The 16,968-nt window shown below is 53.4% G+C and overlaps 1 protein-coding gene across 1 annotated transcript; it reads right to left on the reverse strand.

The window, feature by feature from the left end:
* Nucleotides 1-348: 348 nt before the first annotated feature.
* Nucleotides 349-16,630, reverse strand: LOC311374982 (dystonin-like; the record flags this gene model as incomplete). Its single annotated transcript, XM_084490699.1, has 21 exons — nt 349-625; nt 1,278-1,451; nt 2,443-2,544; nt 3,843-3,944; nt 4,077-4,199; nt 4,745-4,971; nt 5,473-5,704; nt 6,001-6,204; nt 6,837-7,055; nt 7,275-7,382; nt 7,834-7,953; nt 8,365-8,571; nt 11,407-11,648; nt 11,964-12,048; nt 12,289-12,618; nt 12,922-13,081; nt 13,444-13,610; nt 13,947-14,117; nt 14,415-14,612; nt 15,116-15,295; nt 15,407-16,630. Coding segments are annotated over 21 exons (4,852 nt in total), but the record flags the coding sequence as incomplete, so codon positions are not given.
* Between the last annotated feature and the right edge of the window lie 338 nt (nt 16,631-16,968).

The raw sequence follows: 16,968 nt of genomic DNA on the forward strand, positions 1-16,968 counted from the left end.
AGAGAGAGAGAGAGACAGAGAGAGGGAGGGAGAGAGAGAGAGACAGAGAGAGGGAGGGAGAGAGAGAGACAATGCCAATTTAGTTAGCATGCACGGCTTTACAGTTTGTTTGCATGATCACATCCAAGAGCTTATGAATTCTGAGCGTTGTATTATGATATTGAAGTATTATATCATAGGGGACTGTTATACCAGGAGTGGGTTAATCTTGCGTGTGTCATGCATCGCATGCTGTCCGTTTAGATGTAAGCCGGCGACCGTTAAGTGAACTCATTTTTCGAAAGCGCGATCCAGCCACGAGGCCAGTGTGACCTTTGTTCACATCCAGTGCAATGTTTTCAAAATGACCCGTGATGGTTCGGATGGATCCACGGAGGGCGTCCTGCTCGTCGTCATCATCGTCGTGTTGTTGTTGTCTCTCTGCGGTGGTGAACAGGCCAGTGCGGCGGCGGCGGCGGGGGGGCTTACGTGGTGCTTGGCGAGCTCGATCTCGATGGCTTTTGGGGTCCCCCCCGGCCTTCCTCTGCTCCCCCAGGAGCTCCTCTGTGTGGGACATCCAGGCCAGCAGCTCGTCCAGCGCGTGCTGGAACTGGCCCAGAGCCAGCAGCCCCCCCTCCAGCTTGTGCTGCAAACACACATGGACGCAAACGTGGAGGTTGAGAGCCCAAACAAAAACCCCTCGAAACGAAAATAATCGTTCAAAGGTATTTCAAATATTGACATGAATATCTGACTATAACCGAACATAAGTGCTTTAAACATAAGAAATCCTGTTATCTTTGGTGGGTTGAATCGTTTGCTATTTCTACTGGCGATGGACAGTAGAAATAGCTGGACGGATGAAAATAAATGGATGTATGTAGATGGATCTAACCGTACAAATCTCCCTCAAACTAGAGTTCATGGTTGAATCTTCTTCTATTTTTTATTACCAGTACATAATATTTTTCATGGTGGGATCCTGTTGGATCAGTTCCCCATCTCACCTCTGGCCAGTCAGTGACATGATGGAGTTAAAGGTGACACATTACACCACCAGGTGTGGCGTGTGATTAGCCGTTATAAGCCTTAGGCCGCACATAAAGCCACACGTCTAGGCGGACACGCCCACTTGTGATGTCAGAAGAGGCACATTTTCCAAAACGGCTTGTAGCGGCTAATCCCGCTCACAACCTGGTGGTAGAATACGTCCCCTTTAACAAAACAAAAAAAAGGCGGTAAAGTGAGCGGTAATGTGACCGGGGGGACAGGCGGAGGGGTGCGTCCCTCCCTCTGACCTGTCTGTTGATGATCTTCTCGTCCAGGTTGTCCCAGAGCATCTTGAGCTCCGACATGGGCTCCTGGATGGCGCTGCGGTCGGCCTCCTCCGTCACCTTCTTCAGCAGCAGGCCCGCCGCGTGGTTCAGCCGCTCCAGCTCGATCTGCAGCTGGTAGGCCTCGCCTTTGTACTCCTGGAGACACGCACGCACGCACACGCACACACGCATACACATACATACACATACATACACGCACGCACACACACGCACGCACATACACATACATACACGCACGCACGCACACGCACACACATACACATACATACACGCACACACGCACACGCACACACACGTGCACACATACACATACATACATGCACACACGCACGCACGCACGCACACAGCACATACACACATACATACACGCACGCACGCACACACACGTGCACACATACACACACACGCACACACACGCACGCACGCAAACACACACACACACCACACACATACACACACACGGATGCACACATACACAGACACATACATATACACACACGCACACGCACACACACACACACACACACACACACATACATACACGCACACACACGCACGCACGCACATACACACACACACACACACACATAAAGGCACACACACGCATACAGAAGCACATACACACACACAGAAACACATATGCACACACGCACGTAGGAACACACAACCCAGACTCGCGCGCACACATGCACACACACACACACACACACACACACACACACACACACACAAACATACACACATACATACATACGTACAAATGCACAACCATACACACACACACACAGACACACACACCAACCAGTCAATAGATATACAAAGAGCTGCAGACTATATTATACATCTCATCCTATTCTTTGGCTCCAGCTACATCAAAGTAACAGCGCCTTTATGGTTTGTTGGCTCTTCACAAAGCTATTGTTCGTAAACAAGACCGGTCAAGAGTCACATGCGGTGCCAAATAGTGAGCAGCACAAACACAGCTGCCGTTGGATCTGTCGTAACAGATAGCTGTGTCAATAAAGTGACAAAGAAAAACAAGCATTGTAGAATCCACAAGCCTTGAGAACGCAAACTCAGAGTGTGCGTGCGCGGCCTGTGCGTGCAGAGAGGTGAACCACTTCACCTTGAGGTCGGCGAGCTGCTGTTTGACCGTGTCCACGTCGGTGCCCACGGGGGGCATGGAGTCCAGCTTGCTCTCCAGGATGTCCACCCAGTCAAACATACCCTGTTGTGCACAGCATTATCACACCGTTATCACAGCATTATCACACCGTTATGACAGCATTATCACACTGTTATCACACCGTCATCACACCATATCACACCATATCACACCGTAATCGCACCCTTATCTTACTGGTACCACAACTTTATCACACCACTATCACGCCATTATCAAACCCTTATCCCACCATTATCAAACCCTTATCCCACCATTATCAAACCCTTATCCCACCATTATCAAACCCTTATCCCACCATTATCACACTATAATCACACCCTTATCTCACCACTGTCACAACTTTATCACACCTTTATCACAGCATTATCACAGCATTATCACAACATTATCACACCTTTATCACACCATTATCACACCTTTATCACACCATTATCACACCTTTATCACACCTTTATCACACCATTATCACACCTTTTTCACAGCATTATCACACCGTTATCACAACATTATCACACCGTTATCACAACATTATCACCCATTTATAACACCTTTATCACACCATTATCACACCTTTATCACACCATTATCACACCTTTATCACAGCATTATCACCCATTTATAACACCTTTATCCCACGTTATCAACCAGAGGGCACTACTCTGGGTGCTTTTACACATCACACAAGCCCAGGAATTGTTTTGTTGTTCACATTCAACTCTTTCTTCCCCTGTCAGTGAGCTCAAATGCATGTCGTTGCATCTATGCGGTATAAGACCAATTATTTAGAAAAGCCCTTAGACTTCAAAGCTAACATCTCTGAGTGGCGTTGAAGAACAGACCGATTTAGCATCGTTAAACAGACTTAAAAGATATTTGACAAGAAAAGCAAAAGTTTTATTCAAGCAGGGCAGCTCCGTGAGGTTGATGTTTACAGTTATATGGCTCTCATAAATTGTTGTATTGTTTGAGGTTTTCTAAGTAAGCCAAAGTATAAACTTTGGCTTTAATCTGAGAAATCCCAGATTCAAACTCAGCGCTAAATCTTTATCTTTTGATTTATTAGTCCGTACTAGTTTCTCCCCTTCCTTCAAAAAGACACGCGAAAAAAAGAAAGACAACCTCTGTTTTATGGAAAGCTTTTTTTTCTAAAGACACCAGTGCCTTTTTTATTGTAGATCCAGTAAAATTATCTTTCCAAATAAAAAGCACAGCAAACACATGCGTCAATGTGCTGCGTTGAGGGACGTTTCATTCACTCCATTCCTTCCTTCACTGGATGCTATCAACACACGGCCCTCGGGACCAACAAGCAGTACACTTGAACAGCATGGGAGAAATACCTGTAGGCCGTCCTGGAACTGCACAGCGGCCTGCATGGCCTCCTCCAACCTCTCCACCCTCTCCTTCCAGGTCTTATCCAGGTTCTCCCAGGCCAAGTTGACCTGGAGAACAGAGAAACACAGGAGGGCAACGCTACTTTAGAGATCCACCACCCCACACACGCTGCTATGAAGACTAATGACCAGCATGGCAACAACAGCAGGCCTCGTCGTTTCGTTTTTCTCTCGTTGTACCTCATCGAGGCTCTTCTTCATGATGGGCTTGTCCGGTTCTCCGCAGGCGGTCATGAGTTCGGTGCCGAGGTTCTGCACCACTTCCAGCTCCTCTTGCAGGCCGTCGATCTCCTCCTTGAAGCCCTGGGTTTGGGTCATGAAGAAGACAACGTTTAGCCCAAAGCCGAGAGGGAAACCTCAAACGCTCTCGTCCACCCCCCGGTAACAATCAGATGAATACAATGACATTTACACGGACGGATTTTAGCACAACATGACCAGTTACGTTCTGAGAACAGAGCGCAGAGTAGCCGTGGGAATCGGAAATGTAAAGTTATGATTATTATAATTACGAGTGCATTGTACCGATAGTAACGATTGCATGGCCTCCGGTATTGCTGCTTGCAGCCTTCTCCTAAGAACCGCTCATCCAAACGACTTCACACCTTCAATGCATTTCCTTGTTTTCCCGGGAATACACACGCCACGTGTGAAGTCGATCGGATGAACGGGTGTCCATGAAATTCGAAAAAGACCGACAAACATACTCCTATGCCCCATACCATATTTCCCGCGCATTTTAGAGCTTTCAAAATGCAGCCCTGACAGCGCTAGGCCTCCAAGCTCAGCAAAGGGTGCTCTGGCCTGCTGTGAGACCAACGTCTTTCTCTGCGTCGTTCCCTGTTCACCTCCACAAACTCCAGCTGCTGTTTGACCACCGACGGGTCCACGCCCGGCTCCTCCAGCTCCCTCAGCAGGTCCTGGCTGTCCTTGGCGGTGACGAGGAGGGCGCAGTGCTCGCACCAGAACTTGTCCGCCAGGTCCATCACGTCCAGCAGCTTGGCCTCGCGCTCCTCCTGTAGGGCCTGGATGTCCTGCCACAGGAACACCATCTGGTCCAGCTTGTCTTGGACCGCTACGGCGCGGCGGAGGGAAGAGAGAAGGGAAAGTCGTTTTTTCGAGGAGGATAGAGTAACCAACCGCACATGTGTGACACAACGCAAAGGTCAGCGAGTCTCTAAGGGCTGGGGTGTGTGACGCCGCGGCCCAAAGGTCCCGAGTTCAAACCAATCAAACCTACAGTCTGTAGGCGTCCTCGAGCAAGAGGCCCCTGACCCCCTACCTGGTATTTACACTTTTGCTGATTTAGCAGAAGCCTTACTTTAACTTACGTTGAGGCTGAGAACAACAAAGCACAAGTAACAATGAGAAGCATACTATCTATAATCGGAGTAGCTACAAAAAGTTCAAATCCACGACCAAAAAGCTTTCGGTATCAGAGCATGTTAGTCAATCAAAAAGTATGTAGAATTGACTGGAAGACGAGTCAACAGGAAACACTTTGGACCGGGAGACGTGCCAGATGACTGAACAGTAAGACGTAGCCCTGACAACGCAGAGAGAACCCAGCCGCTACCTTTGGCGGAGATGTCCTTGTCGGCCCCTTCCGAACGGGCGATCATCTCCTCCCCTCGCTGCTTCAGCATCTCGTAGGACGGCTGCAGCTTCTCCAGGTCCATGGACACCGCCTTGTTCTCCGTCAGCTGCTCCCGGATCTTCTCCACCTCCGCCGAGATGGAGGGGGGCTGGCGCAGCCGCTCAGACATCCGCTCCAGGGACTCAAGCATCGGGTCGATCTTGTCGTGGAACTGGGGGGGGGGGGGGGGGGGGGGTGATTCGAGACGGTAAAACAGTTAGAAAAAAAACCGCTTTGGATCGCCAACGGAAATCAGAAAGAACACGCCACATGTGGCGTTTAACAACCTGTGAGCGGTTGAATTCCATTGTTAGATACGATCACTTTGTAATTTTCTTGCGAAATTTGGGATGTGAAAAAAAAACAAACCCAGCTGCATGAAAAAGTAAAGCCCAGGAAAGCGTTCGAAAAAAAATAAAGCCCTAACTAGAGGGCGCGACCAGCGACGGAACAACAAACGCCGCCCACCTGGGTGGACTTGGAGATGGCCTCGTCCAGGGTGGCGGCCCGCTGCGTGACGTCGGCCTTCAGCTCGGCGTAGAGCCGGTCGGTGGCCGTGTACTTGTCCCTGATTGGCTGGCCCTCCAGGGGGCTGAGCTCCAGCAGCTGGGGGCCGGTCTTGTTCATCTTGTCGATGTGCGGCTTGTGCTCCGCGATCAGCTCTCTCATTTGCTGCAGCGGGGTCGGAGGAGAGAAGAGGCGGGTGAGAACCAAACACGTCGCTGATCATGGCGTGTGGCGAGGAGGACGATGACGACGAGGGATCGAGCCATATGGTTTTAGGGCCGGTGCCGATATCTTTTCATCAGCCTAAGCCGATGACTGATAACGGGCATTAACCATTTTCTTGAGCCGACATTTGGAGCCGATACTGCTTTTGCTCCCTCAATTGACATCATAAAAATGACACAACGATGATAACAAATGTTACAAGTGTCAATTCTAAAAAGGAACATTTATTGTTGAGGGTTGTCTGTAAATCATGGCTGTTGTCTGTAAATCATGATACTGTATAAGCCGATAACACCGGTCGATAAAACAAACGCTAATATAGGCCGGCCGATATATCGGTCGATCACTAATAACGTCAATCGACGGCTAATTCTTTCCTTTGCCTTGCATTGCATTGTATTTATTTTCTGAACACTCAAACATAGAATACATAGAAAGTGCTACCAACAAAAAAGTCACGGTAGGTATCCGACTAACGAGACCCATTGACATCAACTAAGCAGTCATGATTCCGAACACGGACTAAGGCAAAACATGGGAGGCGGTTGGGTTGTGGAGGGCGTGGCACTGACCCTGAGCTCCTCCTGCTGCTGCCTCAGGGTCTCGTACTCGATGGCCGGGAGGTGCAGCTGGCTGAAGGCGGCCAGGGTGTCCTGGAGCCAGGGGCACAGCTCCTCGTAGGTCTCCCAGAACTGGCCCGCCAGGGACTGGGCGCGCTCCAGCTGCAGGCAGCGCTCCGAGTTCAGCTGGCTGACCAGCGCGTACTTCTCCACCAGCGCCTGACTCTTAGCCTGTGGGCGGGGAGAGTCACACTGAATATCGCCTCAAAAATAACAACCTTTCCCCTTTTTCAATCGTATTGATTTCTTGTTGATCCGCAATCACATTTTTTTTTTTGTATTAAATATGAGCAATCAATGAATACAACTTAAATATACAATCAGATATGACATGCTGAAATGTGGTTGGACGTCGTATTGTTATGTTTTGACTCAGCTCATTCCTCCCACCTTGAGGATTTCCTTCTCCTCGGGGTTCTTGCTGTCCATGATGGCGTTGCCCGTCTTCACCAGCTCGTCCACGCTGTCTTTGTGCCTCATGATGTCCATGGAGAACACCTGCGGGAATCACAGGGAGTCGACGGTCGATGAACAACAAGTGTTCACCTCCTTCGTTTGTCCCCGAACCCCTTTAAGACCGACACACACACACACACACACACATACCCCCCCCACCACACACACACACACACACACACACACACACACACACACACACACACACACATACCCCCACTCCCACCCACCCCCCCCCCCCCCCCACACACACACACACACACACACACACACACACACACACACACATACGCCCACTCCCACCCACCCCCCCCCACACACACACACACACACACACACACACACACACACACACACACACACACACACACACACACACACACACACACACACATACCCCCACTCCCACCCCCCCCACCCCACACACACACACACACACACACACACACACACACACACATATACATCTAAATACACTGAGGACAGCCCTGACCTTCTGAGCCTGCAGCTGAGCGAGGGTCTGGTCCTGATCCAGCCGGATCTCTCCCATGGACTGCAGCCGGTCCTGGGCCTCGCTGAGCCACACCAGCTCTGTGTCCGCCGCCTCTCCGAACTGTAAACAAAGCACAGCACGGGTCAACACACAGCGTGTTCACCAAACAGACTGCGGCGACGTTTACCGGGAGTTTATGGCTTGTTATAGCCTGGAAATGCAGAGCCACATCTAGAAAGCTGTAGGGTCCGGCAACGAGCAACGAAAAGGGCCCAACTCGAGGGGCGGCACCAAGCGTGCATTTGAAAATATCACTGCACGCAATTGGATAACACCTACGACCAATCAGAAGAATTCATTTCGATTTTTTATCCGAAGTCGGTGAATACATCCTTTAGGTGCGTGTCATTAATGAGCAGGTAGGGGTGAAGGCATCTTGCTCAAGGGGTACCTTCAGATGAGGCGGCGGACACAAGGGGGGGGGGGGGTGGGGTTTCAAACCCAGAACCTTCCCAGACGCCAGCGCCTTACCTGCTGGGACTTGAGTATGTCGGCGTTGATCTGGTCCACGTGCTGGGTGACGGTGTCGCTGAGGGCCCGGTAGCGCTCGTTGTCGGCGGTGACCAGCTTGTCCAGGCCCTGGCGGGCGTGCCAGGGAACCAGGTCCAACAGGGCGCCGCTCAGCTCGTTCAGTTTGTCCACCAGGGGCTTCTGCTCCTTGGCCTCCTTCAGCAGGGCCTGACAGGGGAGGGGGGGGGAGCGGTTCCATTGATGTCAGTGTGGTCGGAGAGTGTAGTGCCATGGTACAGCCATGTCACACTGGTCTTAATGACCACGGTACAGCCATGTCACACTGGTCTTAATGACCATGGTACAGCCATGTCACACTGGTCTTAATGACCATGGTACAGCCATGTCACACTGGTCTTAATGACCGTGGTACAGCCATGTCACACTGGTCTTAATGACCATGGTACAGCCATGTCACACTGGTCTTAATGACCGTGGTACAGCCATGTCACACTGGTCTTAATGACCACGGTACAGCCATGTCACACTGGTCTTAATGACCATGGTACAGCCATGTCACACTGGTCTTAATGACCGTGGTACAGCCATGTCACACTGGTCTTAATGACCACGGTACAGCCATGTCACACTGGTCTTAATGACCATGGTACAGCCATGTCACGCTGGTCTTAATGACCATGGTACAGCCATGTCACACTGGTCTTAATGACCACGGTACAGCCATGTCACACTGGTCTTAATGACCACGGTACAGCCATGTTACACTGGTCTTAATGACCGTGGTACAGCCATGTCACACTGGTCTTAATGACCATGGTACAGCCATGTCACACTGGTCTTAATGACCGTGGTACAGCCATGTCACACTGGTCTTAATGACCATGGTACAGCCATGTCACACTGGTCTTAATGACCGTGGTACAGCCATGTCACACTGGTCTTAATGACCACGGTACAGCCATGTCACACTGGTCTTAATGACCACGGTACAGCCATGTCACACTGGTCTTAATGACCACGGTACAGCCATGTCACACTGGTCTTAATGACCACGGTACAGCCATGTCACACTGGTCTTAATGACCACGGTACAGCCATGTCACACTGGTCTTAATGACCACAGTACAGCCATGTCACACTGGTCTTAATGACCATGGTACAGCCATGTCACACTGGTCTTAATGACCGCGGTACAGCCATGTCACACTGGTCTTAATGACAATGGTACAGCCATGTCACACTGGTCTTAATGACCACGGTACAGCCATGTCACACTGGTCTTAATGACCACGGTACAGCCATGTCACACTGGTCTTAATGACCACGGTACAGCCATGTCACACTGGTCTTAATGACCATGGTACAGGTCTTAATGACCATGGTACAGCCATGTCACACTGGTCTTAATGACCATGGTACAGCCATGTCACACTGGTCTTAATGACCGTGGTACAGCCATGTCACACTGGTCTTAATGACCATGGTACAGCCATGTCACACTGGTCTTAATGACCACGGTACAGCCATGTCACACTGGTCTTAATGACCATGGTACAGCCATGTCACACTGGTCTTAATGACCACGGTACAGCCATGTCACACTGGTCTTAATGACCACGGTACAGCCATGTCACACTGGTCTTAATGACCACAGTACAGCCATGTCACACTGGTCTTAATGACCATGGTACAGCCATGTCACACTGGTCTTAATGACCGCGGTACAGCCATGTCACACTGGTCTTAATGACCACGGTACAGCCATGTCACACTGGTCTTAATGACCACGGTACAGCCATGTCACACTGGTCTTAATGACCATGGTACAGGTCTTAATGACCATGGTACAGCCATGTCACACTGGTCTTAATGACCATGGTACAGCCATGTCACACTGGTCTTAATGACCACGGTACAGCCATGTCACACTGGTCTTAATGACCATGGTACAGGTCTTAATGACCACGGTACAGCCATGTCACACTGGTCTTAATGACCGTGGTACAGCCATGTCACACTGGTCTTAATGACCATGGTACAGCCATGTCACACTGGTCTTAATGACCACAGTTTATTTCATGGTTACACTGATTAACTTTACTGCTAGATCATTAAGTCTGAGCAAGAAAAGTTAATGAATGTGCTTTCAAGCGTTTTATATATGGACAAGCTCAGCTGTGCAGAAGTTAATTGTGGAAAAAAGTTAACATCGGAACAACAGAAAAAAACTGACACAGGGAAAGTTTTATCTACTAGCGTTTGCTTCCAGAAAATTACCCCAAAAAACACCATGAGCATCCTGCAATGGCTCACGCACACACACACACACACACACGTGCAAACGCACACACGCACACACATAAAGACACACACACCCGCACACACACACACACACACACACACACACACACACACACACACACCCCCACACACACACACAGGCACACACAGATGCACACACCCACAAACACACCCCCACGCACACCCAGCCACCCAGCCAGCCACATACACACACACACAAACAGACACACACACACACACACAAACAGACACACACACACACATGCACACCCAGCCACCCAGCCAGCCACATACACACACACAAACAGACACACACACACACACCCCCCCACACACACACACACAGACACACGCAGATGCACACACCCACAAACACACCCCCACGCACACCCAGCCAGCCACAGACACACACACAAACAGACACACACACACACAAACAGACACACACACACATGCACACCCAGCCACCCAGCCAGCCACATACACACACACAAACAGACACACACACACACACCCCCCCACACACACACACACACAGGCACACGCAGATGCACACACCCACAAACACACCCCCACGCACACCCAGCCAGCCACAGACACACACACAAACAGACACACACACACACAAACAGACACACACACACATGCACACCCAGCCACCCAGCCAGCCACATACACACACACAAACAGACACACACACACACACACACACACACACACACACACACCCAGCGCCCGTACCTTCTGTCTGTCCTGGGCCCGAGTCAGCTCCTCCCCGGCGGGCTTGAGGTCGGCGAAGGAGCTGACCTCGGCCTCCACGCCGCCCAGCCAGGCGTCCAGCCCCTGGTGGGCGCGCTGCAGCTCCGAGGACAGGCCCAGCACCCGCTCCAGGCCGTCGCACACGCCCCGGCTCAGGGCGTCGATCTCGGCGTACTTGGTCTTGATTCCGTCCAGTTTGCCCTGGATGGCGACCACCTCGTCACCTGGCGGGGGAAAACCACGGCGGCGTGAACGCTGGGCGTCTGAGTGTGTCTTATTGTTGATCATGTCTTTGATTGATTGATTGATTGATTGATTGATTGGTTGATTGATTGCCTTTACTTCGAACATGTAAGCAAACAAAGTTAAAATAGTAGTAGATGAATAAATGAAACAAAAGCAAAAACACTTTCCACATGCTCGAAAGGGGGTAGGAGGAAGTACAAAACGTATCTAGTCCTACCCCCTAACAGATGAATGATTATTATTCGTTATGGATGTCGGCTCTGGCAGCGCTGTGCCTCTGGGCGGACTCTAACCTGTGGTCTGCTTCAGCAGCTCCATGCCGTTGGCGATGGCCTGGTCTACGTTCTGCCTCCTCAGCTTGATGTCCTCCTGTAGAGCCTGGACCAAACCAAAGAGCCAGACACACACAAAGTCCTTCAAAAACACGTCAACGGGAAAAAAAAACACAAGCCTACCCGCCTCGGCGTACACACAGACCCACGCAGAGACTGCGTCGCACAACGTCACATCGGAAACAATACCAAATAAAACAACAGAAAGGATAACAAATCATAAATGAATGAATGAGCGATCTGGGGTGCGGAGGGGGTGGGGGGGGGGGGGGGTTTCACTCTATACCCGCTGCTCCGCCAGCTGTGCCTCCAGCTCGTCCGGCCGGTGGTCCTGCACGCCCGCCTCGCTGAGCCGGCCGTGGGCCTCGCTCAGCCAGTTCATGAGCGCCACCTCGTCCTCGCCGAAGAGGCGGGCGTTGGCCAGCGCCTGCCGCAGCACCTGGGCGCGGCGGCGGCAGCGCTCCTGCAGCCCGATGTAGGACGCCTGCGTGGCGTCCAGCCGCGCCTGCACCAGGTCCACGTCGTCCGCCGCGCTCACCGCGCCCCGCAGCCTCTGGCCCAGGCTGATCACCTGGCACAGGTCGCGGCTGTGGCTGAGGATCTCCTCCTCTAAGGCCTTTTGGGGGGGGGGGGGGGCGAGGGGGGCGAGGGGGGCGAGGTGGAGGAGGGGGGGAGGACGGGAACGAGAAAACGACACGGAACGAACGGGACGAAAAAACGAGACGAAAAACACAAAACATAAAAACGAAAAGAAAAGGAAATGATAAGATGAAAAACAGGACATGACGGATGGCGATGACCAAATATGGAAACAAGAATGGGAACATAATAATATAAAATATAAAAAACTTAAGAATCAATGGGATCAAACACAACTTAAAGTGAGGGTCGAGGACGGCGCTGGGAGGGGCCGACGTACCTTCTGCTGGGAGATCTGCTCCTCCAGTTTGGAGGACTCGGTGCCAATGGGCTCCGAGTTGGCCAGGTGCTTCTCCGTAGCCTGCAGCCAATCAGAGAGCGGCTCCAGGGTTTCGTGGAACTTCTGCGTGACCACCAGGATGCTCTCGAGCTGCTTGTGTCTGCCAACGTTAAAACCAAAGTTGTAAAAGTGATCTACAATACACACATAAACGGTCCACCAGATAGAATCAACAGGCCACACACGCAGAACTCCAGACCAACGATAACACGTTTGTTCAAAGGGGAGTCACAGAGTTCACTCTGATTCGCGTTTTCTACTTTCAGGATCATTTCTGTAAACTGTATAGAAACCCTGAGTGAAAGCTTACTCTACTGGATTAAACCTTCAAGTGTCAAATCACAACAACAATGTTTTCAAAGTGCGACTCTCTCACTTCCTCCTAAACTGGATCGTCCACATGAAACTAAATATCGACGGTTACGCCGACGGCGTTTTTCTCTTCTTCTGAACGGCACCAACCTGTTCTCTGCCTTCTTGAGCAGCGCGGCCCACCTCTCCCCCAGGCCCTCCATCTCCCTGGCCACCTTGTCCCGGTCCACAGACTCCGCCAGCTCCGCCACCTTCTCCCCTTCCCTCCGGATCAGCTCCACCGTGGGCTTGCGGTCGTCCAGCAGCCTCTGGAGGAGCTGTGGGGGGGGGCCGACAAAGGAGGCGGTTATGGGAGGCAGCTTTATTACACCGCGTAAAAAGAAATATCGCTCCGTGGTCGAGGAAGAAGAGAGAAAGAAGGAAAACGTGTCAATTGAATTGACGCTTGTTAGGCGTGGATGAGGTTTAGCCAGTGTGTTCCCTTGTTGATGTTTCACGATCGGGGAGAGGGGGGGAGGGGGGGGGGGGTAATAAAATGCGGGGTGTCTGACACTCTGCGTAGCTCTTAAAGAGCGTCGCTGGCGTGCGTGTGTGTGTTTGTTGTTCAAGTGTGCACTTAAGAGTGTTGTTAGTGTTTACAGTCGCCGGCTGACCTTTTGTTCCTGTATCTGCGCCTTGACCACTTTGAACTCGGCGGACGGAGCCTTCTGATTGGCCACCAGCTCCTCGGTGTCGGTCAGCCAGCTTAGCAGCGACTCCAGAGCGTCCTGGAACCTCCCACAATGCAGCAGGGCTTCGTGGAGCTGGGCCGAGCGCTCGGCGACCTGAGCGCCAACGATTGTAAACGCAGACGTCACACTGTTATCTCAGGCCAAGTTCCAAACAGTCCCGCTTATTAAAACAACTAACGAAAATAAACCAATCAACGGAATCCGGAACATTCTGTACACTGACTTCAGTGGGACACACCCCCCCCCACACCGCTATGGACGTGTACTGATACAAAGAGAGAGACGTCGACGTCATCTGAACAAACACCACGTTGACAACAACAATGATAAACAACTCAAAGGGCGTTGTTTATCCGAGGTCTGACTGGAGTCGTCCGTTGACTGTTTCACCTTCTTGTTGAGCGTGTTCCACTTGGCGTTGACGCCGTCCAGGTCGTCCTCCAGACCCTGCGTGCACGAGGCCTTGGCGGCGCTCTGGATCAGCGCCTGGCCCAGGGAGTTGATGTCCTGGAGCGCCGTCTGCAGAGGCTCAATCTCCTCCTTCTCGAACACCTGGTTCCAAGGGCGGAAGAGGTTCTGCGTTACCGTCTGAATGTACACGCACACGCACACGTTTGCTTACAACATAAAGTACGCATTGTGAGTAGGACTCGCATGAATCGACTCTTAATGTGAATGAAATCCACACTAATTGTGTGTAAAACTAATTGTGACTGCCTGTTGTGGACATGCATGGTTAAGTCTGCTACAACTTTGAAGAACCCCTTTGGCAACTTCCCAAAAACGGGGCCTCAGATGGATGACAGCATCCGCTGTGGAGATTAGCGCTAACAACGCAACCGTCAGACCGCTCCCTGTCCACCAATCCCCAGACGGAGCACCGCCGCTATCGCCTAAACCACCGCTGCGCATGATCACCCAAGTTCCAAGACGGACCAGTGGGCTAAACCTAATTCGGCCACCGCGTAATCTGATATACAAGGAACAAGACTAATCTGAACTGGCACGGTCATCTAATAAAACACGTGTCCAGCCAGATCACTGCCCAACACGCAGGAACAACCGCAGACAGGGCATCTATTTTTGGGCACCTGTGAGGGGAAACAACCAATGAGGTCCATTTCTGGACATGACGCGATGGCGGCTAACAGAGTCTGCATGTCCAGGCCGCTGCATTGTTCGAATGCCTGCACGGTGCCGCTGGGCAGGCACGCCTCCAGCGACTGCAGGAACTCCTCCAGGTCCTCCATGGTGTACTTGGAGGCCCCGTGCTGCACCACGCAGTCCGGCGGCGGCGGCGGCGGCAGGCGGTGTCCGGCGGCGGCGGCGGCGGCGGGCGCGGCGTTTCCGCGCGTCTCGGGCCGCGTCACCACCACGCTGACCAGCTCGCAGTCCCCGGGGGACGGCGCGTTTTCCTCCGACAGCTCGGCGGTGGACAGCTCGGCCGTGGACAGCTCGGCCGTGGACAGCTCGTCGTAGTCGGCCGTGACCTTGGAGCCACGCCACGCCGCGCCCCCGCCGTTCAGAGTCCTGGAGCCCGACCCCGAGTAGGAGCGGCCCGCGCCGTAGCGGTACAGCACGCCGTTGGGCACGGGCTCCCTCTCGCCCGGGTCCGCCCTGTGGCGGGCCGGGCCGACGAGGCTGCCGCTGCCGTACGGCGAGCGGGAGTACGGCGTGTCCCGGTCGTCGCCGGCGGCGGCGGCGGAGGCGCACGCCGAGAAGGGGAACTCGCCCTGCCCCGACGAGCTCAGCGAGCGGCCCGCCCTCAGCTCCCCGGCGGCGTGCACCGCCTCCGACGACGACAGGCTGCGGGTGGCCCCGCCGCCGCCGTGGGGCCGCGCGCGGTGGCGGCAGCGCCGGCCGCCGCCGCCGCCGCCGCCGCGGAGCCGCTCCCGCTCCGCCGTGGGGCTGTACAGCCCCGAGTCGTCCTCCGACGTCAGCGAGCCCGTCGCGCTCCGCCGGCCCCGCCGCGCCCCGCCGGCCCCGCCCGGGCCGGCCCGCTCCCCTCCGCTCCCCTCCGTGCACAGGCTCCCGCTGCGGCTGGCGTACTCGCCCTCCGCCGTCAGGGCGGGCGCGAAGGACCTCCAGGAGCGCCGGCGGTGCGGCGGCGGGTGCAGCTGCTGCTGCTGCTGCTGCTGATGGCGGCGGCGGTCGCGGTCCTTGCTCTTCTCCGGGGCGCCGCCCCCCCCCACCGCCGCGGCCCGCGCCAGGAGCAGCGCGTCGGCGCCGCGCACCGCGTCGCCGTTGAGCCTCAGCCCCTCGGACGCCGAGCGCCCGTCGGGCCCGTCCGCCAGGCTTGCGGGCTTGCGGCCGCGCAGCTCGAAGGCGCTGGACGACGACAGCACGCCGTTGCCGCACAGGCCGCCGCCCGCGTCCAGGTCCAGGGTGCGGTGGGCGTAGGGCAGCGTGCCGGCCAGCCGGCGGGAGCCCAGGCTGCCCTTGGAGCCCGAGTCGATGTGCTCGTTCAGGCGCAGCGAGTCGTGGATGGAGCGCTGCGGCACGTAGCAGTCGTCCACGTTGAAGTCCTCCTCCTCCTCCTCCTCCCCCTTGCCCACGCAGGAGGGGTTCTGGCGGAGGCAGTCCGGCCGGCTGAGGGGCTTCCCCATCTCCCGACGATGGAGCCGCTAGGGGCCGAGGGGCCCGGGGGGCACGCCGCCGCTAGAGCCACGCGGGGGTCTCTCTCGCGCTGGGCCCGAGGTCTGGCTTTGGTGCGGCACTTTTTTTTTTTTTTGCGAGGATAAAGTGCGAAGCGATGTGCATAGTAAGGAAGGAGTCCAATTGAAAATCATTTAAAAGAAGCGATAACAAAGGGAAAGATATATCTTTTGATATATATATAACTATATGTTAAAAGCATTGATTCATATTCGGATACAAAAATATAAAGCTATCCCTGGATTAGTTTTGTGCTAAATCACGTCACAATGCTTTCTAGATAACAAGA

Source organism: Micromesistius poutassou, assembly GCF_964030765.1.
Source record: "Micromesistius poutassou genome assembly, contig: SCAFFOLD_5213, whole genome shotgun sequence".
NCBI lineage: Eukaryota > Metazoa > Chordata > Actinopteri > Gadiformes > Gadidae > Micromesistius > Micromesistius poutassou.